Raw genomic sequence first — 27,599 nt, forward strand, 5'->3', positions numbered from 1 at the left:
AAGGAAGCAGAGGCAGGTGGATCTCTGAGTTCAAAGCCAGCCTGGTCCACAGAGCGAGTTCCAGGACAGGCCCCAGAGCTACAAAGAACCCTGTCTTGAATCCCTGCCCACCAAAAGAAAACCTGTATTCTACAGACAATACTATTAAGTGCTCACTATCTGTTAGTTGCTGTCAAATTAGTTGTAATCCTGATAAGTAGCCTATGCGGTAGGGACTGGCTGCTTTCAAGATGAGAAAACTTAAAATAGGCTAAATAACTTGCCTAGGATTATAGAACCATCATGCAGCTATCAAAAAGATTTGAAGCCAGGCAGCTGAATTCTAAAGCCTACTTTGCTAAATTGTTGGCCGACGCACACTGAGCCCTGGGAAAATTAAAGATGGAAGCAGCACTGGATAACTAATTCCAGCTTTGGAAATCTTTGTTAACACATGTAGAATGTAAGACATGGACGACACCATGAGATACCAACAAAACAACAACAAAAAACCAAAGCCAAAAAGAACCATCCAAATAGTTGGGGTTGAAGAAGGCTTAATGGGTAAAGTTACTTGCTGACAAATATGAATACATGAATTCAGGTCCTTAGCATCCATGTAAAAAAATAACAAAACAAAAACAAACTAGACACACAAGTACACATCTGGAATTGAACGCCATGGAGGCAAGGGAGGTGGATCCTTGGAGCTCAAAAAAAAAAAAAAGAAAAAAAAAGATTCTGACCTATAAATTACACACACACATACTTGTTCATGAAAGTCATTGAGGCATGATGGAGGAAATTGATCCCCATCTGGGCAGATAATTCAGATTCACCTGTACGGTTGGGAAGGCAAGGCTACAACATATGCTAGAGACGGTTTACAGTAGGAAATAGGAACAGTAAGGGATGTATATATTGCTAGACAGTCAAACCTTAAGAGAATTAATTTTTAGGGCTAGGGAGATAGTTCAGAGGTTTAAGAGCACTTCCTGCTTTTCCAGAGTTTAGTTCCCAGCAGCCATGCTATGTGGCCCACTACCATCTTCAGGTCCATCCAGCTCCAGGGGTATCTGATGGTTCTACCAGCAAATACTCATGCGTGTGTGCATGCACACATACACACACAAAGATTAATAAAATTGACGTCACTTTTATTGTGTGCTTGTGTTGGCTTGCACGAGTACATGTAGGAAGACATTAGATACCGTGGAGCTGGAGTTACAGAAACAGTGAGCTGACTGAAGTGAATGCTGGAAATTTAACATATATATTATTTAAACTATTAATAATTTAATATATATAGTAATATATAAGTACATATATGTGTATATATGCTAAATAAACAGCTGCTCGCGCTCTCTCTGGGTCCCAATTATAATTGTTTTTTAGTTGGGTATGGTAGCCTCCTGCCTATAATTCCAGCATTTGGGAGGCCAAAGTAGGATAGCTCAGGAGTACAAGGCAATCCTGGGCTAAAGAATAAGACTGACCTAGTGTTTTTTGTTCGTTCTGAGACAGGATCTCACTACATAGCCTTGGCTGACCTCAAACTCAGAGGCTGACTTCTGTGCACCACGGGGCACCCGTTTTCATTGTTAAAACAAACACTAGGCATGCTTGCTTAAGCAAACACATAACACCTACCAGTTCAAATGATCCACAGGTCAGAATCTATTAAAGAAAAAAAGTCCTCAGGGGCCAACAAGATAGTTCAATGTTCAGTTTGGCATGCAGGCCTGACCACCTGCGTTTGATACTTGGCGTCCACAGTGAAGAGAACTGATTCCCAAAGTTATCCTCTGCCCTCCACGTGCCTTCCAAGTGTCTCCTAATGTTACCAAGGATCAAAATTATGTAAATAAGCCACACAGCACAGTTCCCTAAGAGAAGACCATTAAGGCTACTACGATTTTTGGCTTTGCTTCTGTATTTAGCATTCTTAAGTGGCTTTTGTACATGAAAGGTGAATGGCACTCCAGGGCTCCTATCCTAAACAGTTTATGACAAGTGGCACAAAGGGTGTCTTCTAACTCCAGTACACAAAATGCAGGGAGGCACAAAATTTAGCCTGGCTCAATGTCTATCACTCAGGCAAGAAGTTCAAAGTATAAGTTTCTGACCACTATTGGCATCATCTGTGAACTTAAGGAAATTCACAGACCTAGAAATTGTAGGCTTAAGGCCCAGAAAGTCTTCCAGGTGAATCTGATGCACACTCAAGTTCCTGAGGCCCTGGCTAAGAAACTGGGCTCATGAAAAAAACGGTAAATTCAAGAGATTCGCTGCTGCTGTTCCTTCTTGCCACCTCCTAATCCTTGTTAGCTGTTGGCTGACCTAGAACTGCCTTTAGTTTCCAAGTGCCCCTGTGTCTGGCTTCAAATTCTTTAAGAGACCTCCATCCCTATCAGAAACGCTCAGATCCCTTAAAGTTCCTCTTATTTACAAAAGAAGTATCATTATTCTGATAAGGAAGAGATAAAAACACAAAGAATTGGTTAATAATGTGGAGAGATGGCTCAGTGGTTAAGAATACTGACGGCGCACGGTGGTGGTGGGAGTGGTGGTGGTGGGGTTGGCGGCGGCAGCCCGCACCTACAATCCCAGCACTTGGGAGGCAGAGGCAGGCGGATCTCTGTGAGTTCGAGGCCAGCCTGGTCTACAGAGCTAGTTCCAGGACAGGCTCCAAAGCCACAGAGAAACCCTGTCTCGAAAAAAAAACAAAAAAAAAATAGGCTGCCTGAAAAGGCTGTGAGTTTTGTAGGTGTATATACAGAGAGCACTCAAATACATCAATAAATAAGTTAAAAAAAGAATTAGCCATAGAGTAAAAACAAACGGGTGTAGTTTGGTTCAGAGGATAAATATTATTATTTTCCCTCTGCAACTAAAGGGCTGAGAGTCTGTGTTGTTAAATTCAGGCCCTACACAGAAGTAACTGACCTGACCCTTTACCTCTTGCCTTTACCTCCCAATTACTGAGGTCACAAGCATGTGCTACCGTACCAAATATTTAGGCCTCTGAAAAGCAGTGACAATTCTTTCAGGGACCACTTTTGATACTGCTCTGTATATCATGTGGGTCCATCAGTGACTGGTACAATGCAATTTGTATTTTATTTATTTATTTTATTTTATTTTACTTTTTTCGAGACAGGGTTTCTCTGTGGTTTTGGGGCCTGTCCTGGAACTAGCTCTTGTAGACCAGGCTGGCCTCGAACTCAGAGATCTGCCTGCCTCTGCCTCCCAAGTGCTGGGATTAAAGGAGTGCGCCACCACCGCCCGGCGCAATTTGTATTTTAAACATAAAATTAATACCTAAGAGTCTTGAGATAAACAGAACAGGGACCATATATTGATTTTTTTTTTTGCTGTTTCTTTCCTCCAACCCAGAAGAGTAGATAATTAAATTCAAGTAAGTAAATTTAATATTACTTCAGAGTTATTAGGTAAAAAAGCCAACTTTCCTTTTGTGCATAACTAAAGGTTAATTGAGTTTATTATTTTGGTTAAGATACATCTGCATTCAGGTGCAAGCAGGTGACTAAGAAATGATTGCTACTGCTATAAATGGTAGCTGATACCCAAAATCCCAGTGCTGAGGCAGCCAAGACAGGAGGATTGCCACAAACCTACCTGGACTATACTGTAACACTAGGACAGACTGTACCATTGTTTTTTTCCCTAGGTAACTAGACTACTTTTTGTTGTGGTTGGTCCTGGGGTTGAACTCAGGGCTTCTAGTGAGGTAGGGAGGTGTTCTGCCCATCTAAGAAACTCACCTTCTTTCCTCATTACCACTTTCAGTCAAGACCACAGGTACCTCTGGCTTAACAAGCTGTTTTTGAAAATGCTTCTTTATGGGGCTGGTGAGATGGCTCAGTACTGGCTGCTCTCCCAGAGGACTCAACTCCCAGCACGCATATAGAGGCTCACAACTGTCTGTAACTCCAGTTCCGAGGGATCCAACACCCTCTTCTGGCCTCCACAGGCACCAGGAACAAAGGTGTTACAACAGACATACATGCAGGCAAAATATCGATACACAGAAATAAAAATTTAAAGATGCCTTTTCCCTAATAAGGAACTTTATGTAAAGAGCCTTAAGGTCCTGTGCTCTGTGAGATAACACACAGACACACAGGGTGGGGTAAGTCTTCCAGTACCAACTGAAGAGTGGACTTATAAGAATGGAAACACAACTTACCAAGCATTTTACTTGTGTAAGTTCCCCTCCCCCATTTTCTGGTTAGGCTTCCCAGACATTTCAAATCCTGTAGCCAAGATGGAACATAGCTTGCCCATTTCTATACAGTTACACCTACTTAGTTAGGAAGCTTCAAAGCTATCCAGTTGCTACGCATGTGATTAGATGGTAGAAAATACAAAGCAATGAAAACTATTTCTCTAAGCTTTAAACTGATATATAAAGAAAATGATTCAGGATGAAGCCTGAAAATTATATAAAGGCTGACCCTAAGCTGACCTGCCTATTTTGCCTGACACACACAGAAATACAGAACAAAAACCTACTTTGGTAAAGCAAAGAAAAAAATTGGAGGGGGGGGGAGATTTCTCAAAAAAATATACATAAACTTAAAAGTAGTTTATACTTACGTGTAATTTTTTTTTAAATTAGATATTCTGGGAAACATGTAACTAGTCTGAACTTAAGGCCCTTCATGGCTATATTATAAAGTTTAACAATTTAGTAGACTCCAAAATTGATGGTTCTTAACAAGGAATGTGCAGCACCAGAGCTGAGCACCAGAGGAATTAGAGCACCAGAGGTGGCAGTTTGTTTTTGTTTTCTTCAACCTAAGACTGCATCATGAAAGACAACTGGGAAAAGTTCATTTACTAACTCTGAGAAGCTAGGAAAAAAGTCTGACTATAATATATATATGACACAAATGTGTATAATTAGAAAATAAGGATTAAAAAGAATGATCACTGAAAATATAGCACAACTTCAGCTGTTTCCTCCAAATTTACTTTATAATTGGGTGGATATAAATTAATAAACAGAAATTAAGCAAGACATATGTAACAATTTAACAGAACCTGATAAATCTAATTTCAGTATTTTCCAAGTTCATTTTTAAGTCTTTCCATCATGGGGTTTGTTGGGAAATTAAGCAACATATGAATACTTCAGCTGGATGTCAATTGACTACTTATGACACAATTTCTTCTATGATGCAATTATGAAGAACCTTCAAGAACCTTTTCAATGTAAAAAAGTGTTAGTTAAATACTCAACACAATATAAAAGAATCATTTGATTTGTTAGGTGGAGAGCACTGCTGCTCATCATTTTTGACTACGGCATCACTGAGCTGAAGGAACAAATCACCTTGAGAACAGAAGGAGAAATAAACACATGCTAAATGGATAAACATTACATCTTTACTAGACCATCTCTACCTCTAACATTTCAGAAGTTTAGAGACTTAGAGTATTCTTACATTAATTGCAAGAAAAAGGGAAGAAGTTCCTTTGAGATCACAACTATGAAGTCATATGGTTATACAAATCCTGCTGCATTGGTGTGCGAAACATGAAACACATTTACTTTTCTTGTCAGTCACCTAGCAAGACTTAACAGACACCTTTCTAAGAAACAGACTGGATATGTTTCTGTAACTTCAATAACCTCGGCAATACAGTAACAAGAGATGCAGTATCCTTTTGCTATGGTTCCAGACAGCCCAGAAAGAGGTCACAGGAAAGAGAATCAAAACTGATAAGAGCTGAAACACTACTTCTTGTTAAGTTTCACCATGGTGCCACCTTCATTTTTACATAAGCATGGTGGCATAGTTCAAAGCTCGACAAATCAGAAATATTAATATTTAAATTTCAACTTGAATTTCAATTATTACCATATAAACAACCAAAACAATAAGTCACACAAGGAAGGGGATATCAAATCCACTTTGCTTGCGTTGATTTCCTGACACATCAGCTCATTTTTAATAGAAAAGGGATAGTGCATCTCAGTTTGCTTACAAGCTAGGAGATCACTTTGAATTCTGCATTTCCTAACTGCAAACAGAATATAGCACTTACAACAGGTTATAAATAAACTGGTTTTCAAGCATAGAGCCAGCCCCAACGATAATAATACACTATTTAAAAAGACCTAAGGCAATGAATTCCATTTCCAATGGAAAAAAAGAACTGTGCAAACAAGCTTAAAACTACTTTTTTTTTTGTGCCAGTGTTATAAAATGTAGCTTTTAATAAAACCTTGACCCAAATGCCAGTAACTCTTCAGAAAAGAATTTGGATGGAAGGGAAAACAAACTTATCTCATTTAGGAAAAATAACAACTATCTTTTTCCTAATCTTCAACACACACAATTTAAACATGTACAATTGCTGTTACACTTTACACAATTCCTATGTAGTGGAGCAAGAACAAGGTCTAATAACAATTATAAACACTGGGTCAAGGCTTTACATAAAAATACGATCCATCCTACTTTCCCCCGTAAGTTTCTAAAATATCACATACTTTCCTCAACATCTGCAGCCATCCAGGAATTTTTAGGAAACTTTTGTGCATGATCTTAATTCCTAATCCCTGGCTCTTTGGGCTCAGTGACAAAAGATCAAAACCACCAAAAGTGATGGTTCACTTGAAGTCAGACGAGAGACCCTGGCTCAATTAGTCTCATAGGATGAAAGCAGTGCTGCATCAACTGGCTCCATGCAGGAGGGGCACGTGAAGGATCTCATCAACCAGTCATCTATACAGTCCAGGTGATAGATGTGCATGCACGGCAGAAATCGAATTGGGTCCCCATAAACAAAGTCCATCATACAGATCACACACCTGTGGGGACAAGGAAGAAATCAGAAATTTTCATTAAGTAGCCTATTCCAGAATTCTTTACAAAGACAGGGTTAACCCAAATGCACACACACATATACAAGCAAAATGCAAACCAAAATATAAATAAATCTTTAAAAATTTTAAAGCTACCCCGTTAACTCATTACCAAAGCATGCAAACTGAAATTTTCCTAACATGCACTGATCCATCAATAAGTCTTTTGTTTTGATCTCTTGTTAATTTATAAGCCTTGAGAGCAACTAACTGAGCAAAGAGAACTACATTAAGGGTCAAACTCATTTTGTGCCTGAAAACAGTTACATTACAGGACACATCTACTATGATGCTTTAGGTAGGAAATCAAGTCAACAGTTTCATTATATGTAAAAAGAGAATGACTGGGCCTGTGGTGGTGGTGCACGCTTATAATTCCAGTACTTTGAAGACAGAAGCAAGAATCTCTTGTGAGTTTGGCCAGTCAGGGCTATATAGTAAAAGACTGACTCAAAAACAAAGCAAAAACAGAATGACTAATTCTGGTCTACTCACATTGATGCTCTAAGTTAAAACTGTCTTAACACTTTCTATAGTCTAAGAAGAAATCCAGTTCTACTCTAGAGTACTAGCTCAAAGCCAGTGCTCTAGGCAGATTTTGCTTTTAAGTACCGGTATTAATTAAATGGTGCTATACAGACAAACATTAACACAGTAAATTGCATGATCTCTGTTGATATTCCTCAAAATCGCTGTCCCTATTAAATCTCAAGACAGTGAAATTCCTCATTAGGCTTGAAAAAATTCCTTTCAGAAGTTATGAAAGAATTCTCTCCTACCACTGACACTGCTTAGTGGTGGACACCTAGGTCCAATCTCCAGTATCATCAAAAAGAAAAAAGCTACACAAATCTTCAAAATATAAATTCACTACTTACTCTCGGATCTTTTTTTCTGATCCGTCTCTTCCAGGGTCATAAACTCCTTTAGGCAGATGTTGTATAAGGCCTATTCTTTGAGCTATTCTAATTTGTTCCTCTTCAGTCAGTTGAGTTGCTAGCCGAGTCTGGCTAGGTGTTGGATGATAGACAGGAACGGGAACTTGTTCCTAAATATGAAAAGTGCAGGAAAAAATTATTTTAAAACCCATTTTCTAGGGTATATTAAATTACTTAGCTAAAGAAGGAAAATGGGCCCTGAGAAAAGTAGGAGGCTGGATAAATCATGCAACAGTTTTAACTGTATCTCACTGACCTTAGACACTTCTGCTCTGAACTGCAGAATAGCATTTCGAAATCAACAAAGATGTACTGGAGCCAGATATGGTTTCACACACCTTTAATCCCAACAGAGATTGAAGAAGCAAGGCCAGCCAGGGCTATACTTGAGATTTTGACAAAATATAGCGAAAGTAAATTTATAAAACCTGACAAGGGCTATGTCTATATTTGCTTCTGTTTCTTTTCATCTTTTTTGGCTTAATCCAAGGTTTCTCTACGTGGCCAACTTCACTTGTCTCTGCTGGGATTAAAGGTAAACTCTACCCTGTATAGGTTCTACTGCTCACTTTTGCCACCTTCTCCTACCTCAAAAAGTATAACCCTTAAATATTTACCAATAAATCATTTCCTATATACAAGGAAACAGCACAAAAAGATAATTATCAGTTTATGAAATCTAAATCACTAATTAGTAGAAACACTGGCCTTCAAAAGTCTGCATAAAGTATCAGTAGGGTAATTTGTGAAAACAAACGGGCAGACTGGCTGGTACTCAATGGAAAGGCCCTTGGGTTCATATCTCCACATAACCATTTCTAAGAATACAAAAGAATACTTTGCATTCGGACTAACACAGTAATCTGCACCCCAGGCATATAATTCCAACTCAAACATCGCAAGATACATTATTGAAAATCTGCTGGGCAGTGGTGGTACACCTTTAATCCCAGTATTCGGGAGGTAGAGGCAAGCAGATCTCTTTGAGTTCCAGGCTAGCCTGGTCTACAAATGAGTTCCAGGACAGCCAGGAATTCAGAGAAACTAAAAAACAAAAACAAAACAAAATTGAAAATTTAAGGTACTCATATTTCTGTAATCTGTATCATGTAACATCAGAATTTTACAAAATGTTATAAAAAATTAATGTCTTAGACTATGGAGCAATAAAGGAAAAAGAAAACTATATGTAAATTGCAATCAGCATTTCTTTTACAAGTGACAATACTTAGCTTACTGCTTTAGATTTAACTTGGGTCCAAAAACAAACTATATTTCTGTTTTTTCTATAACCTTCTCAACTGAGAATTTCCAAATTATTATTTAAGACCTCTGAACCTTAGGTCCTCCTCTCCCCACCTTTTAAAGAATGTTATAGCCCGGGTAATGGTGGCGCACGCCTTTAATCCCAGCACTCGGGAGGCAGAGGCAGGCGGATCTCTGTGAGTTCCAGACCAGCCTGGTCTACAGAGCTAGTTCCAGGACAAGCTCCAAAGCCACGGAGAAACCCTGTCTCGAAAAACAAACAAAAAACAAACAAACAAACAAAAAGAATGTTATAGTGGCAAGTGGTGAGGTACCTACACATAATCCTAGCACAGGGGAAGTAGAGCCAAGATTTCTTCCAACTTAAGACCAGCCTGATCTATATGCCAAGTTAGCCAGGGATACATAGTGTGATCTAACTCAAGTAAATAAAGATAAACAAGAGGTAAAGAGAGCACAAATAGTACAGAACTCAGTTTCTAGTCCACTCTACGATGACCTCGTTTAGTCACTCAAGGTGGCTAGCTCATCTCTCATTCCTCTTCCTCCTTTCCCTTTATTCTGTTTTTCCCCTTTACTTATATTTCTGTATTTAGTGTTTGTGTTTGAGGTCAGAGAACAAATTGAGTGAGTTGGGCTTCTTCTTCCAATATGTGGGGATTCAGGGGATTGAACTCAGCCATCTCATGCCCAACTCCCCTATTTTTGAGACAAGGTCTTGCATATGTAAACCCAGGCTGGCCTATTGTTTTAGCTTCCCAAGCAATGTATTAGAGTCTTATCCAACCATCATTGATAGAACGACACATTTGTTCTACAAACACAAATTGAGATAATGATATTCACAACTGGAGAAGCAAATAAATTTCAAAACAATATTTTCCTTAAGGCTTTACTTGGTTTCTCACATGAATCTGCATTGTAGGAGGGGTTTGGAAAGTATTTGCCCTCAAAAGATAATTTTAAATTAAAATGTTCCTCCAAGTTTGTGAGTTCAAGGCCAGCCTTGTCTACAGTGTGAGAGTTCCAGGACAGTCAACACTGTACAAAGAAACATTGTCATGAAAAACAAACATGCAGCAGTACAGAAAACAATATAAAATGAACAGGAAGTAGTAAAATATGGTGATTAAATATGCTCACACAGGGCAAAGGAAAATGGTTGGGTTAGATACCCACCTCTTCCTCCTCAAAAAACAAAAAGAAGTTCTGGCACACTAAAAAAAAATTTATATAACATTTGTTGTTGTGCTGGACAGCAAATGCAGAAAGAAACAAATGAAAATGTAAAATGTGGTTTTAATTCTAGCACTTGGGAGGCAGAGGCAGAAGGGTCTGAGTTTGAGGCCACAGTATATTCCACAACAGCCAGGCCTACACAGAGAGACCCTGTGTCAAGCCTTGTCTACATTCCCACCTCTCAAGAAAGAAAATGTGTCTGCACTATCAATCAGGATTCAATTCCAGCATGGTAGTAGAGTATACCTGGAGCCCCAGCAATTCAGGTGGAGGCAAGAGAATCAAAAGTTCAAGGTCATCCTCTCTCAAAAATTGTTTTTCAAGTTAGAGAACGATACAATTTCTGAAACTAACACAATGCAATGGGGGCATGCCTAAATAATATCCAAGGCTGGAAATAGTACAAGTCTGGCTTGTGGTGAAGGAAAAATAAAGTCACTACTAAAGAATGCAGTCTGTCACCAACAGCTGTATATTTCAGCCCGTAGGAAATGAGAGCTCACTCTTGATTTTTCTCCTTACACGCTGCTGTTGGCACCACCTCCTCTCCAGCTGCAGTCTCTTACGGGGAATGTTTTCCCTAAATTTTGCCAGACTTACACTTAAGGCCATAAAAAGTAAGATTTGGAATAGTTGGTCTCGGCATGTGTTTTAAGTTCAGATGATTCATTAATTTTGACCATAAAAGGGTGAGGGACAACCCCCCAAAAAACAAATTACATTTATATGTAGTTTCCCAATGATACATATATGGAGAAAAAAAGGTCTGCAGATCTATGATACTGAAACATTACATTTAATGGTATAAGCCAAAATGGCCTGCATATTTGAAAAAGAGTACTCCAACAAAGGAGGCAGGCTGGTATTTTTTGTTTAAGGCAGATCTCATGTAGCCTAGACTATTGTTTAGTAGCCAGGGATGAACTTCTGATTCTCCTGCTTCTATATTCTGGGTTGTTGAAATTAGCTATATGCTATACCTATAGGATTATGATTAGTGTCCAACACATTCTCACATCCCAATCTTCACTTAGGTTAAGCAAACAAGAACTCAACTCTAACCTCAGTCCTGTTTTTTATTAAATTTAAGGGGCTAGAGAGATGGTTCAACAGTTAACACTCTGAGTACATGCAAAGGATTCAAGTTCAGTTCCCAACATCCATTTGGGGGAGCTCACAACTGCCTGCAACTCCAGAGGCTATGATGCTCTCTTTTTGACCTCTGTGGGTACTTGTACTCTGCGTACATACCCACACAGATACGGATTATTAAGAAATAAACTGTAGTCATGCATGATGGTGTATGCCTTTCCCAGTGCTTGGGAAGCAGACCCAGACAGATCTGTGAGTTTAAGAGCAGCCTGGTCTACATAGTGAGTTCTAGAGCAAAGATGCACAGCAAGATCCTGTTGAAATTCATTTCAGAGCTAAAGAGATGGCTCAACAGCTAAAGGAACTTGTCACTAAGCCTGTCAAACCCAGTCAGAGTACCCAGGAACCATTTGGTAAAGGAGAGGACTTACTTCTAAACGCTGTCCACACATTGGCCATTGACCATAGCACACTACTCCCCTCCCCGCCATCTTCCATTCCCCTCCACACAAAAGAAAATGTGTACTTAGGCATCTTTCTCCCCTAGATAAAATTAAATACTAATTTTGTAGGCTTTCATATTTATAAAATTATGCAATTATCAGTCAATTTTAGAGAATTTTGTCCTACCTTTAACAGAAATTCTGCATTTATTACCTGTCTATAGATTTGCCTATTTTAAGCATTTCCTGGGGACAGAATTGTATCATTATATGACCTGTTGCCTGGTGTAGTGGCTCAAGCCTTCTATTCCAGAAGCCTGAGGCAATGAATTGAGTTCGTGGCCTGCCAGAACACAGTGAATCCTATGCTAACTTGGGCTACAGTAAGAGATACTGTCTCAAAGGGGCAGGGGTAACAACCATTTCTGTGTTTATTATTTCACTCAGAATGCTTTCACCAACTCCTACTCTCCAGGGTGGTTTTTGTTTTGTTTTGTTTTGCTATTTTACCCTCTGAATATACCAGAATTTGGGTTGTTTTGATTTAGATGCTATCATAAAGTCACACTATTACAGAAATTCACTTAACATTTCTCTGGTACTTACTCAGGAGTGAAACTCTCCACAAGCTTTTGAACAACTGCCAATTTCCAAAGCACCAGTACCACTTTGAATTTACACTAGGAACGAATGGCTGATAGTCCCAATTTTCTCCTCCTCATCACTAAAACTGTCGTCTTATTTTAACCACTCCAGTAGGTATGGAATGGTTTGCTGGCTGCTTTTTTTAAAATTAGGTCCATGTGTTTTATAGAACAAATACCGCCGTCTAGAGAAATGACATTTCTTGCATACATTTTCCTGTCTTCTATGGATCTTTTACCTACTGTTCTTTTGTAGTATGTTGTGGGAAATTTGTCTGTGTTAGCGCTCCAATACTGTTAATGGAGTTGGACCTTGGTTTGGAGGGCAGAGTACACATTCAGCTGGCGGAGCTGACCAGAGTTTTCTGGTGGACTCAGAAGAAGCTAGAGAGACACAAAGGAGGAATAAGGAGTAGACGAGGAAGGAGAAGACGAGGCTTTTCGAATCCGGAAGGTGGAGAAGAAAGCATGTGATTGTTTCTCCATCGCTCCGTGGATCTCTCAGGTTTATTCCCTATCCCTAATATTTAATTCCTGGGTTTTATTTTTTTAATAAAACAGTAAAAGTCACTTAGTACATTTCCTTTTACTTTTGCTGAAAGTGCCAGGCATCTTCCCTAGGGCTTTGAACATGCCACTGAGCTATACCTCCAGCTGGCAAGGCACATGTTTTTAATTTTAATGAGACAAACTGATTTTTTGGTCACTTGAACTTTTGGCATCAGATCTAAAAAAATTTTGTCTAACCCAAAGCCGTGAGGATATTTTCTGATTTATACTGTTTTGTTTTTAGTTTGGTTTTGATTTTCTGTAGCCCAGAGTCTGTATGGAAATTCACATCAACAACCCCTCCCCGGCATACTCACCACCAATATTGCACAGCTTAGAATGCAGCCCATTTAGGTACATGAGGCATTAATTTTTATGATAGAGAAAAGGAAAGTTTTATTTTAGGTTGACATGTGCATATTGAAAAATTTTTTTGGGGGGGGGGAAGACATGCTAACTAACACAGAAGAAAGAATTCTCACCAAGCCTCACCCCTTAACAAAGAATTATATGCAACGTGTGACAACTGATAAGGATGTCTTCAACAAGACGAGCCCCCTAATTGGTTATCCAACTCCAAACGGTCTGCCCTAAGATCATTTACATATGCATATATATAATATATACACACACACACACACACACACATATATATATACATATATATATGTGTGTATATATATACACACATATATATACGTATATATATATGTATATATATACATATATATATACGTATATATATGTATATATATATATACACACATATGTTCATGTGCAACACTGAACAGAAGACTGAGGGTTTGTATTTACATGTTTGTATTTATATGTAGAACATATGTAACAGCTAACCTGGTCTACAAGAGCTAGTTCCGGGACAGGCACCAAAGCTACAGAGAAACCCTGTCTCGAAAAACCAAAAAAAAAAAAAAAGGAAGAACATATATAACAAAAACAAAGAGGCTATGAATTTGAGATGGAGCAGGAGGAAGACATGGGAGGAACTGGAAGGATGATATATTTTAATTAAATCATTTAAAAAAACTTACTAAAATGATTAACATTTCCTAAACCCCAGTGAAATATTTTAGATTAAGGTTTAAAGATGGATCTAGTATACTCACCTAAAACCCTGAGTTTCTCAAGGTCACTTAAAATTAGACTAACTAGCTAGATTGTTTTATACTTTCTATTCAGATGTACGTACAATCTACGCAGGTGGTTCCTGTTTTATCCTACACAATAGAAATGCATTGGATTTCAATGCTGAGATTGTACTACACAGTGTACTGCAGGTACTTTCTGTTACACAATTCCATTTTACCATGTCAGTTTCTGTAAGTCCTCAAGTGAAAATTTGGATTTTGACTTTCTTTCGGAGTTTTCCTCAGGGGCATGAGGGTACAGCTCAGTGGTAAAGCTCCAAATAGTAAGTTCCAGAATAGCCTGGGTTGGTGAGATCATGTCAAAAAATGCAAAACTCTTTAGAAAATTACAAGAGCAGTTCCAAATGACCTAGGGTTAGTCAAAACTAAAAGCTCAAATGATGAAATAAGTTGACATGGCTAAAACTAAAAACTTGTATTTTCAGAGGCATATAGTTCAGTCAGTAGCAGGGTTCCTGGCCAACATGCTGCAAGGTTTGGAATCCAGTCCCCCTGTCAAAATCATCTCATCCTGTTCTGAGAACAAATTAGGCAAGACTAAATGTAGGTAAGACTAAATGTAGGTAAGACTAAAGCTCACACAACTCTGGAATGCAAATGTAAAGCTGTTTACAGTAAAGACATCTGCCCATTTGCCATTTATTTTAAGGATTTTTGTTTTGTTTCTAATTCGAGACAGTCTATCATGTAGTCCAGAGTAGTCAAGCACAGGTTGGCTGAGTTGGCCTCTCCTGCCTACCTATCCAGTCCTAGATTATACATGGTGTAACCACAAACCGGTGATTATTGTCAAATGGAAACTGCTTGCACGATTCTTAAAATGCTCAATGGCAAAGATGGGAAACATTCTACCATCTTTACTACCACTAGTTTTACCACCATAAAATTTATTAGATTAATAAAATGATCTAAATGAACAAAAAATTTATCAATTTAATAGAATATTTCAAGGTTTTAAAAATTGTATCCCTGGTTTGTGGGACAACATAGGAAAGAAAGTTATAAAATGTTGAGCGCTCGTTAGGTGGTGTGTGCACTCACATGCAGATGCATGCATGTATACATACAAATGACAAAGTAGACTTAAACATATGGTCATTTCTTATTCTTTTCCCCCCTTTTATTAATTTTTTTGGAGACAGGGTCTCTCTAGCCCTGGCTGTCCTGGAACTCATTATGTAAACGAGACTGGTTACAAAGAACTCATAAAGATAAACCTGTCTCTGCCTCTTGAGTGTTGGTATTAAAGGTGTGCCACCACGTGTGGCTATGGGTATTTTCAATTCATTAAAACAAATCGAATAGCCAGGCAGCGGTGGCGCACGCCTTTAATCCCAGCACTCAGGAGGCAGATGCAGGTGGACCTCTGTGAGTTTGAAGCTAGTGTGGTCAAAACTGTACAACTAAGTACAATTATCTTAAAGAGTTTTTAAAATATTTTTTTAAATTTTTAATTAAAAAATATTTTTTGACGGGGTCTCACTACACAGCCCTTGCTGTCCAGGAGTTCACTAAAAAACCCATCTGGCTCTGCCTCCCAAAGGCTGGGATTAAGTGTCACCATACCTAGTCTTTCCTAAACAACTTAAGCCTGAGTTTGAGCTCTAGAACACACATGGAGGAAAGAGAATACCAGCAAGTTACCTTGAACTCCACATGTGTACTGTGACATGCCACTTCTCCCAATAAGTAAATAAATAAATGTAAAAAAGAATTTTATAAATCCAGTCACAGCTGGTGGCTGTACACCTTTTGATCCCAGCACTCAGGAGGCAGCTGCAGGTGGATCTGAGTTCAAGGCCAGCCTAATCTACAGAGTAAACAGCCAGGAATTGTTCCGGAAAAACCCTGTATCAAAAAACAAAACAGCTGGGCGGTGGTGGCCCACGCCTTCAATCCCAGCACTCAGGAGGCAGAGGCAGGCGGATCTCTGTGAGTTCGAGACCAGCCTGGTCTATAAGAGCTAGTTCCAGGACAGACTCCAAAGCCACAGAGAAACCCTGTCTGGAAGAAAACAAAAAAACCAAAAACCAAATCTAGTAATTCCCAAGAAAATTTTTACTTCAAATGTTTTAACAGTACAATGGCAGCTTAGCAGTAGTGCTTGCCTGGCATTCACAAAGCCCTAGGATTCAATCCCATGTACCACAAACAACCAGCGAATGTTGGCCATATTTACAAGTGTGGTAAGAGCAGGAAAAGAATTATCTTTATGTTCTAGATCTTAATATACTCTCTCAGGCTTTCCTTTATCTTAGTATTATATAGAGAACAATTGCTATTGTTTTTATTAGCAAAATAAGATGTCTCAAATGCTTACAAATTATATAAATAAATAAAATATATGTATATTTATATTACATTTAAGTATGTGTGGTTAAGTGGTCAAAATAGTACCAGCACGCTTGAGATGTGATGCCAGAGATAGAACCCAGCGGCTCTGTGCCAGGTAAGCAGTCAATCTGAGCCACATCCCCATTTGTGTGTTACTTTAACCGTACAAGATTCCATACCTCCCTGAACTCGATAACTCATGTCTTCTTCCTATTGATAACTCTTCCAACTGTAAACTTATCTAACCAGAACATCTCAATTGTTTTTACTCACTTTTTTAGTAAGGCTCCATGTAAGATTTCACAGGAAGCCCTCATCAACTAAATGGCAAGTTCATGATTCATTACACTATCATACAGTAACAGACTTCAAAAGTCTGTATTAGGGACTAGAGATAAGCTAAGAGCACTTGTTGCTCTTGCAAAGGACCCAGGTTCTATTCCTAGCACCCACATGGTGGCTTAAACACTTGTAAACCCAGTTCCAGGGGATCAAACAAGTATGCATTTGATGTACACATATGCATGCAGGCAATACGTTCATACAGAGCAAAATTTAAAAAAACCTAAAAGCCCATAAACTAGTACTAATAATTTCATACTAGTTTTATCTCCTGAACCAGCTAGTTCCTTGAAAGTAAGGGATTCATCACTTCTCCTTTCTCCTTGGTGTATAACACATATTGAAAGAGGATACAGGAAGCCTCGGTGGATAAGAAAGCATGATGACCTAAGTTTGATCCCTAAGACCCACATAGGAGAGAACCCCTAAACCACATAAATAAATTTGAAGACTGATTTTTGAATATTTAGAAATTTAAAGAATTTCTACTGAGAAACATATTTGGATTTCCACACTTTCAGATTCTTTACTGTATGCTTTCTAGTTAATAACAAGAAAATTACTTATCTAGCTCCTGAGAGCACACATCAGGCTGGTTATTTAATTAAAAGATATGTTTATAAGACTGGAGATATGGCACAGTATTTAAGAGCTTACACACACTGCTTAACTCCAGCTGTAAAGGATCTGATCTCTTCTAGACTCCGTGGGCACTAACACACACACACGCACGCACGCACGCACGCACGCATGCATGCAGGCACACACAAAAGAAAAATTAATCTAAAAATCCTATACTTGCAACCTAACATTAAATAATATGATAAAGAAACATCTAGATTTTTATGGCACAATTTTCCCATTTTGTTAAAATACATGAGATTTACCACTTTAATATTACTTAAGTTTATAGCTCAGTACTATTACATATAATCATTACCCATATCTACCTCTAAAACTCAATTGTCTATCTACTAAACCAAGCAATCCGCATGTTCAACCTGTATCCCATGGTCACATTTCATAGGATAGCTATATGGGTCTAACACATTTGCAGATGGCATCATAATGTCAAAACACCTACTAGTAACTCGTTTACTTGATAATTTATTTGAATACAGATTTGTACAACACAAAGGACAGAGTACTTTCTCTGAATTTGTCAATGGACTAGACATTGTTGACATATTATATCATACAATTATTATACAATTATATTTATATTATACAATTATTATACAATTATTGTACTTATTGATATAGTTTCTTATATTAGTTAGAGCTGTTTTTATTTTATTTTAGAAAAAAGAGAGACAAAGGCAGAGGAATCTGTTAGTTAAGGTCACCCTGGGCTACACAAGATTAAATCTGTCTAAGAGAAACAGCTCACACAAAGGTGATTCCAGCACTTGGGATCCCACACCTTTAATCCATCCCAGAACTAGGGAGGTAGAGATGGGAGTGATATGGTTGGGTAAAGAGAGGACTATAAGGCAGGAAGAGACAGGAGCTCAGTGCAGTCTAAGGTTGGGTGGAGACAGTTGTAATCTGAGGATGACAAGTCTGAGGAGACAATCTGAGGACAGGATCACTCCTTTGGTCTGAGCATTGGGAGAGGTAAAAGAACTCTCTAGTGGCTGGCCACTTTGCTTCTCTGATCTTCAGCATTAACCCTTATATCAGACTCTGGGTTTTTATTATTAATACCAAATAGAATTTGTGCTATACAGAATAGAAACCTATCATTTTTAACCATGTATCTGAAGGCAATACTTGGAAGACACATACTTAAAACAGCAAAATATGTACCATTTCTTCCTAGGGGCAGGGGTGCGTTCATGCATGCACGTGTGTGTGTGTGTGTGTGTGTGTGTGTGTGTGTGTGTTGCACACCTTTAATTCCAGCAGTTGGAAAGCGACAGTCAGATAGCTCTTAAGTTTAAGGTCAGCCTGTCCTACACAGCAAGTTCCTGGTCAACCAGGCCCATATAGTAAGACTGTTTTCTGATTATATCTATGAGTACCCTCCAATTATTATCCCCATTTCTGGAATTGACCCTGGTTAAAATTTAGTGAAGAACAACAACAACAACAAAAAGTAACTAAAGAAAAGGAAAGCAAAGAAATGGCACATGGTTTTGGAGGGGGGGGGTTGAAGAAAACATTTATAGTAGCCATCTGTAAAAATTTTTTCCATTTAGAAATAAGGCCCTGAAGCCGGGCGATGGTGGCACACGCCTTTAATCCCAGCACTCGGGAGGTAGAGGCAGGCAGATCTCTGTGAGTTCGAGGCCAGCCTGGTCTACAGAGCTAGTTCCAGGACAAGCTCCAAAACCAGAGAAACCCTGTCTCGAAAAACCAAAAAAAAAAAAAAAAGAAGAAAGAAAGCCCTGAAAAACAGAATCATGCTGGGTATGATGGCATATGCCTTTCATTCCCAATTACATTTCAAGTTCAAGTCCAGCCTGAGCTACTTCAGACCCTGTCATGAATAAGCACAGAAACAAACAAATCTAAAATTTCTCAAATGCCTTTAATCTCAGCACTGGGAGGCAAGGTAAATCTTAATTTGAGGCCAGCCTGGTCTATAAAGTTAATTCCAATACAGCCAGGGTCATACAGAGAAACTTTGTCTCAAAACACCAAAGAATCTGTCCTATAGCAAGTATTCTGTTTTATGAAATTGAGATCTAAAACCAAGTTTTATCTAAAAATTAGGAAAATCAAGTTCAGATTTTTTTATACCAAGTAACTCTCATCTCATTGCCCATCTTCTCATGTGACTCTATAATTAGTTCTAGAATTAAACTGTTGACACAGACTGGAACAGGCATCCTTAATAACATTTAATTCAAAGACTCAGTTCAAAGTCAGACACAAACCACAAAAATTTCAACAATTGTCACAAATGAAAGTCAGGGGTCGCCGGGCGGTGGTGGCGCACGCCTCTAATCCCAGCACTTGGGAGGTAGAGGCAGATGGATCTCTGTGAGTTCGGGACCAGCCTGGTCTACAAGAGCTAGTTCCAGGACAGGCTCCAAAACCAGAGAAACCCTGTCTCGAAAAACCAAAAAAAAAAAAAAAAAAAAAAAAAAAAGTCAGGGGTCTATGAGATGGCTTGCAGGTAATGACACTTGGGACCAAACATATGCGCCTGAAGATCTCAGTTTGATCCTTAAATTCCCATGAAAATGGAAGACACCTGCAAAGTGATCCTCTCTCATTATCACACCTATGCCATAACACAAGTGCACTCGAAGTTGTGTGAGTAAGCATGTGCAAGTGTGCACACACACAATTTTCATTAAACAAAACAAAATGGAGTAATGGTCAAAGTCTTTTTAATCCCAGCAGAGAGGCAGGTGAACTTCTGTACCTCAGCAGTCAGGCACACACACACACATACAAAACAAAACAACACAGAAGGCAAAACTGTTCAGTCTAGTTGGACAGAGAAAATATAGGGCTACAAAGGCCTGAAAGGCACAGAGTTAAAACCACACAAAGAGTACTTAGAGATCAACATTAGTCAAAGAACCACTAAGGATTAATCCACAAAGGATCTGATCTGGGGCAAGGTAGAAGGGAAAGGGTAGAGAAGACATCAATTAAGCTATTGTCGCAGGAATTAATGAGAATCTCAATTAAGTTGATGACAACACAGAAAAGGCATACTTCTATGCTAGCCAAATAGTCACTAGGTGTCAATATTTTGATTTATCTTTCAAACAAGGTCTGATGTCATGCAGGCTGGCCTTGAACTTCTGCCTCCACCTCCTGCATGTCTACAATATTTACAGTGCTGTACATCAATAAAAAGTTTAATATATCATTCTCATTTGAGGAAGTTAATCTGGAAACCAAAAATTACGAAATTACCCAACAGCTAAACTAGGTATGGTAGCACACACCTTCTGGATTGCTATCTGCTCTACATAACCAGTTTCAGACAAGCAAGGGCAACTTAGAAAAATCTATTTTATGCATGTGACCCACACACATGCAGAAAACCAGAGACTGGTATGGATGGTGGCACGGAATATGGGTCTCCAGCAGAGCAAGTGCTTTTAATTGCTGAGTCACCTCTCCAGTCCTGCTGGTCTAGATTTTTAAAGAGAAGTTACTTTTTGTAACTTAAGGACACACCTGGACTTTTCAAAAAAATAAAAAGTTGATTGTGCCTACATTTGTGTAGTAGAGTTCAAAAGTATCCTTGTGATACCCTGGCTAAAGGAGAGCTGAAGACTGTTTGTTGCCTAGCATTAAAAAGTAACAAAGTAGGGTCTGGTGATGCAAGCTTGTAATCCCAGCACTTGGGAAGCTGCTGAAGGAAGTCAAGGTCAGCTAAGACTATATAGTTTATTCTGAGCAAGCTTGGACTACATATAAAGATCTTGTCTCAGAACAAACAAAAATCAAAAATCTCCTCTATACCAATATAGGAAAAAAATAAAAATTCAAAGTATAGACTATCATCTATTACTTTTAATACACCATGAATCTGTTGAGATGAAACCAACAAGTCAGGATAATCTATAAATACTGTAAAATTGAGACACACCAATCTACATATATTCACTAAGCTCCCGAACAGAATGTAATCCTTAACACTCTGGATAGAGATTTCAAGCATTCTCCCATAAAATGCATACTTTATTGTGGCAGCCAATAATTATGTAAGGCAAAAAAAAGTGAAATTATTTTAATCAATAACTTTTAAACCAATTCTTATATTTACTATTAATGGCATTTGGCTTTTTAGGTATGCTTATTTTTTCCTGGAGACAAAAATCTCAGATGGGGCTGGAGAGATGGCTCAGTGGTTAAGAGCGCTGCCTGTTCTTCCAAAGGTCCTAAATTCAGTTCCCAGCAACCACATGGTGACTCACAACCATCTGTAATGAGGTCTGGTGGCTTCTTCTGTCCTGCAGGCATGCGTGTAGACAGAATACTGTATATATAATAAATAAATATTTTAAAAAAAAAACACCTCAGACAGCCTAGGCTGACCCTGAACTCCTAATCTTTTGAGATTACAGGTGTTACTGGCTTGCATTTGATTATCAGGCATTTAAAGATCATCCTTGGCTATAGTCAGTTGTGAGCCAGCCTAGGCTACATGAGACCCTGCCTTTTAAAGTTCAGGAATGTAGTACAGTATTGGCCTAGCATGTCTAAGACCCTGTGTTTGATCTCCAGTGCAGTCCCTCATCCAAAATTTCCCTCACTACCAAAAACAAAAAATAAAAACTTGAAGGTGGTCAGGGAATCAGTCATGCATTCACGGTGAAACCCAGGGAGTTATCCAGTCAGAGAACAAACAGGACAAAGGTCTGAGACCTAGACTATCTTAGTACAGTCAGAAGGCCAGGGGAAGAGCTGGACTAGGACTTAGGAAATTTTTCTAAAATCAAATATGGATCCATTAAAGAGTTTAGTAGAGTACTGTGATCCCATTACCCTAGCTGCTAGGTTGAGAACACGGTATAGGAGAAGAGGGTGAAACCAGAACTAGATAGGTTACAGAACCTGGTATGATGCTCACCCCTGCAATCACTGAGGAGGCTGAGTCAGGAGCTTAAGTCTCAGAGTGACACCTTGTCTCAAAATACAAGTGAAATAAAAATACAAAACGAAATCAGCAACAAAAAAATTGAGAAACAAACACCCAAGAAACAAGGGCTCCATGCAAATGCTGGTCATAATGGTGCATAATTTGTTTTATTTTATTTTGAACTATGCTTCGTTTGTTTGGTGCACATATAAAACCCAGGGTCTCACATACTAAGCACATTTCTACCACTAAGCTACACATGCAACCCAGGATGTCAAGCTCAAATAAAGTCTGTCAGTTACTGTTACCTTGACATAGCTATATACTGTACAACCTTAATAAAAAAAACTATGTTTTAAGTACTTGTCACAGGAGAACAAACATATGCTCTTTTAATGTTATTATCAGGTATTTCCCACTTAAAGACCTATTGCAACTGAGTCTATTCTTTGTTTTTTCTTTTTCTTTTTTTTTTTGAGACAAGGTCCCACTATTTATCCCTGGCTGGCCTGGAACTTGATAGTCAATCAGGTTGGCCTGGAACTCAAGATCCACCACTTCTGCCCCAGCTCTGACTCCCTGCTGCTGGGATTTAAAGATGTATGCCACCATGGCCAGTCTGAAGCTATTCTGTAAAAAAGTTAACATCACTGTAGCTATTATGTTAATAATATACTATTCTTTTAAAAAGTCCAGATATAAATAATTTACTTTGGACTGCTACTTTCCCAAATCATGTAAAAACAAGTATTAGTAAGACTTCAAGGGGACATTATTTCTACAGCTTTATTTTAAAAGAATTTTAACCTAGAGAAAGGGTCTCATTCTTTAGCCCAGACCAGCATAGAATGCACCATGTATTGCTGACCTCAAATAGAACTCACTATGTAGAGCTGACTGTCAGCAATCTTCCCGCCTCAGCCCTCCTTCCAAGTACTAGGATGACAGGCATGAACTACCACGTCAGACTAAAAATTTTTTTTATGTTCTCACCTTTTAAGGTAACCATTTTCTTCCGATTCATACTAACTTTGCAGATCAGTATCTGCTGGGTCATTCACTTCAGGAAAAGGCGACCACAATAATTTCCAGGCAAAAATAACACATTCCAAAAAAAAAAAGTACTGTTTTTGTCCCTTTGGAAAGGACAAAAATATAGTTCCCATAAACTCTAAAATTATGGTAGTGGTAACAGAGAAAGGAACAAGTCAGATTTCAATTTTCCTAGAAAGAAGCTAAGTATAGACTTTGGGGGGAAGTTTGCTTATGACACCTAAATAAATATATCTGTTGAGTAGCTATCGTACAGGGAGAAACAGCAAGTTATGGACAGATACGTGAAAGAGAGGTCTGGTGGTTATACGCCTGTAATTCCAGCAACTCTAGAGGCTGAGGCAGTAGGACAAAGTTCAAGACCTATCTGGGTGATTCTGTGAGACACTGACAATAAAACTTTTAAAAAGGGGGCGGGGAGACTGGAGTCATAGCTCTGTAGTAGTGCTTTGCTAGCATGTACAGGGCTCTCAGTTCAATTCCTGCTACTGATAAAATAGAATCTGCTCCTGGAGCAACTTAAACAAGCTGGGAGAAACAGGGTACATAAATATAGTAAATATTGCATTTTTATGTGACAGAAATTGCATGAAACATTGAGAACGAAGCTTTTATTCTTCATTTATCTCAGTTCGAGTATCTACAATGAATCTGATGCTGGGGTATAAAAAAGCACCTGGAAATGTCTCAAATTCAGCTTATAACAAAAAACAAAAAAATAATGGCAAAGGAGTAGATTCACCAAGAGATGTAGCTATCAAAAAAAAAAAAAACTCAGCTTATACAAGGGGAGGGGAACGCATATTTCAAGGATGAGACAACATTACCTAAACAAAGATACTAAATTATTATAGGCACGGTATTGCTTCTTTAAGTGCAGAAGGTTCGTGGGGGACATATCCAGGAAATCTAGGGAGGAAGGAGGGGAATGTCAGGACTTCAGATACTGAGCTGAGTCCTTAAAGAGGATTAGATGTTCACCTGAGCAACCTTGGGGAAAAGGATCCTAGCGGAAAGATCACCTGGTGTGAAGACAAAATTGTCAACAGCCTGGTTTGGTAAGCCTGAAATACAGAGGCTTCTGCAAGGCTACAATGAAGACCGGACTAACCAAAGAGCCCTAAAGGGGGTCAGGAAATCAGCATATATGATCCTTTTTCCCCCACATGATGAGAAACTGCTTTACACAGAATTGAGAAAAGAAAACTAATGATGTCACCACATAAAATCAAAAGGCGACTACCCAGTTAGAAAACTGGCCTCTCTTCAGGAAAATACTAAAGAATTGCATTCAAGCCCACCTGGGAGTTTACTGAGTATCATTTAGAAAGACCCATTCAAGAGTCTTTATCAAAGAGAAGGCCTTAAGTAACAGATGGCGTTTTCCAAGTCGTGCTGAAAGGTCTCTAATGTTCAAGATAATCAAGGTTTTATTAAGTCAACTTACTTAAAAGGTGTGTCACAGGGGTGGAGCAAAAGAGGAGGGGCTTAAAAATTACCACATATGTATATATAAACAAGTAACTCTTCATGAAGCGAAGGCTAAAATCCCCACTTGAAATTCTACCTCTCAAGTAGATGGTAAAAAGACGTCCTACCAGAACCAATTCTCAAAGACAGATAGGGTGGGAGAGGGGAGGATTACACAGAAGACACAAATATAAAGGGGGGGGGGGGTGACAACCTACCCAACAACCCATAATCCTTTTGGCAGTCTCTTGAGGAAATCACACAACTCAGACATAAAGGCAGGAAAACCATGTCATCCTTAACTCCAGAAGCTAACTACCAGACACCGGCCAAGGGGGATATGATTACAGACGCGATTCCCCAACTCAAGGACAGAATACCGTCCCCAAACGGTGCCCAAGGGGAAGGCGAGACCGCTCGCTGTCGGTCCGAGGACTGGGCAGCAGACACCCAAGGCCAGCCCCGAAGGGGTCACTGCCCCCCCCCCCCCCAGGCTAGGCCGCGGAGGCCAAGGGCAGAGGGCCTGAGCCACCTCCCCTCCCGCCGCGACATACACCCTCCCCTACCTGATATGGCGGCGGCGGCTCCTGATCTGGCTCCGTCCCCTCGCCAAAGCTAGCCCGGTCGGACTGAGACTCGTGAAGCAGGGAGATGTCATCCGAGGTCGGGGATTTGAGGCAGTTCCCCATCTTCCGGGGCTGGGGTGTGTGCGTGCGACCTGGGGGGAGGAAGAAAGCTGGGACCCGGTCTCTCGCACACTCAGCGGCCAGCGAGCTCGGCGCCGCGGGGTCCGAGGCGGCAGGCCCGGGGGCTCAGGCGGCGGCTCCCCCGCGCCCCGGCGCCGCCGAGGGGCCGCTCATGCCAGCCCCCGGGGCAGGGGGCGCGAGGCTAGGCCGCGGGCTGCGCAGGGGTCGTGCCGGGAGCCTGAGGGGGGCGGGGGCGGGGAGACCGAGCGCTTCCCCCACCCCGCCCCCCGCGGGGCGGCGGCGGCCACGGGGCTGCTGGGCCTAATCCAGGTCAGGAGCGGGGGGCGCGGCAGTCGCGGCTGCCTCAGCTGCTGCCTCAGCTGTTGTTGCCCCTGCCGACGCTGGAGCCGCGGCCCGGGGCCTCATCCTACTCCGCCTCAGCGCGGCGGCAGCAGCCAGAACGAGGCCAGCCGGGCCTACGTCACGCCGCCGTGCGTGCTCCGGCCCCGCCCAGGGCTCCGCGCGCCCCGCCCCCAGCGGGGCTGTGAGTTTAAGGTCCTGACTGGGTACCTGCCCGGCTCCGGCTCCTTCGGCGTCCCTTTGGCATCCTGCCTGAGCCCCGCTCGGCGGCCTGAGGTCGCTCCCTCACCTGCGCAGCGTCCTCAGAGACTCTTCCCCCTGCCTGCCAGGTGACGTTTCTATGCCCGCAGCTCAATGGATCAGGCCGGTAGCTGAAGTGTTTAAATAGCTTCTCGTGCCGGGCTTCTCCTGGAAGTGCACGCCTTTAATCCCAGCACCCCGGGGGCAGAGGCAGGCGGATCTCTGTGAGTTCAAGGCTAGCTTGGTTTACCAGAGCAAGTTGGAGGACTGGCTCCTTAGCTACTGAAAAAAATAGCTTCTCCTTTACCCTTTCAGAATAAAGTCCACACTCATTAATGGCACACCCTACTTTCCTATCTTTTTTTTATCCTCCCAGCATCACACAGCCAAGAGATTCTCCGATTGTTCCGTTTCTTTCCCATCCCACCACCCTAAACTGAGCTATCCCAACACTTCTGTTTCCCCGCATTCATCATTGCTCCCACCCCACCCTTTGAACGTTTGAGGTGGTTTTTGTTTTTGAATGCCATATAATTGCATTTGAAATATACAATCTTGCTGGGCGGTGGTGGCGCAGTCCTTTAATCCCAGCACTCGGGGGGCAGAGGCAGGCGGATCTTGGAGAGTTCAAGGCCAGCCTGGTCTACAAGAGCTAGTTCCAGGACAGCTAGGGCTGTTACACAAAGAAACCTTGTCTTGAAATAAAATAAAATAAAATAATAAAATCTCGGATGGCTTCTCAGTACTGCCCACAGAATAATCTCAAGAAATCTCTATCTCCCCAGGCAGTGGTGGCACAGGTCTTTAATCCCAGCATTTAGGAAGTAGAGGGAGGTAGATCTCTTGAGTTCAAAGACCCAGGCCAGCCTGGACTACAGAGTGAGCTCCAGGACAGCCAGGGCTACACAAGAGAAACCCTGTCTTGAAAACAAATGAACAAAGAAATATCTATCTCATTAGCAGTATTTCCCCCTCTTTGATAAATTCCAAGATGGCCAACGTGCTTTTAATTATACCAAAGACTGCTCCCTCTGGCTGGGGTTTCCACAGATAAACTACTCCTGCCCGTCTACCTCTCATTGGGCTAATCATTATTCCCATACATGCTTCCCGAACTCAATTTCATTTCCCTTGGGAAGCTTTTTCTGACCCTCCAATCTGGGTTAGTTGTCTCCTGAGTTCACAGTCTCTGTGCTTTTTGTCAGGTGGATCAAACTGAATTATCTGTCCCTTCCCTGGGTAAGGCCTGGCTTGTTGCCTCTGCAGACTCTTCAGCACTTGCAAAGAAGACAGATGAGGGTGTTCTCCACAGTTGTTCTTTCAACAAGAAGGCAAGGGTTGACCTT

At 40.4% G+C, this 27,599-nt stretch overlaps 1 protein-coding gene across 1 annotated transcript; it reads right to left on the bottom strand.

Annotated features, from left to right (window-relative positions):
* Positions 1 to 4,953: 4,953 nt before the first annotated feature.
* On the bottom strand, positions 4,954 to 25,808 carry Rnf11 (ring finger protein 11). The gene is made up of 3 exons (XM_075945107.1): positions 25,534 to 25,808; positions 7,756 to 7,925; positions 4,954 to 6,823 (listed from the first exon to the last, which is right to left on the bottom strand). The coding sequence occupies exons 1-3, from the start codon at positions 25,654 to 25,656 to the stop codon at positions 6,652 to 6,654; spliced, it is 465 nt and encodes a 154-aa protein (XP_075801222.1). The 5' UTR covers positions 25,657 to 25,808; the 3' UTR covers positions 4,954 to 6,651.
* Between the last annotated feature and the right edge of the window lie 1,791 nt (positions 25,809 to 27,599).

The sequence above is a fragment of the Microtus pennsylvanicus genome, chromosome 13, assembly GCF_037038515.1.
Source record: "Microtus pennsylvanicus isolate mMicPen1 chromosome 13, mMicPen1.hap1, whole genome shotgun sequence".
Taxonomy (NCBI): Eukaryota; Metazoa; Chordata; class Mammalia; order Rodentia; family Cricetidae; genus Microtus; species Microtus pennsylvanicus.

Excerpts from the sequence above, each read along its gene's own strand:
- Rnf11 (XM_075945107.1), bottom strand. The coding sequence starts at position 25,656 with ATGGGGAACTGCCTCAAATCCCCGACCTCGGATGACATCTCCCTGCTT. Across the intron at positions 7,926-25,533 it reads AGCCGCCGCCGCCATATCAG|GAACAAGTTCCCGTTCCTGT; the intron begins GTAGGGGAGGGT and ends TTTCATATTTAG. Across the intron at positions 6,824-7,755 it reads TCAGAAAAAAAGATCCGAGA|GTGTGTGATCTGTATGATGG; the intron begins GTAAGTAGTGAA and ends TTGTCCCCACAG.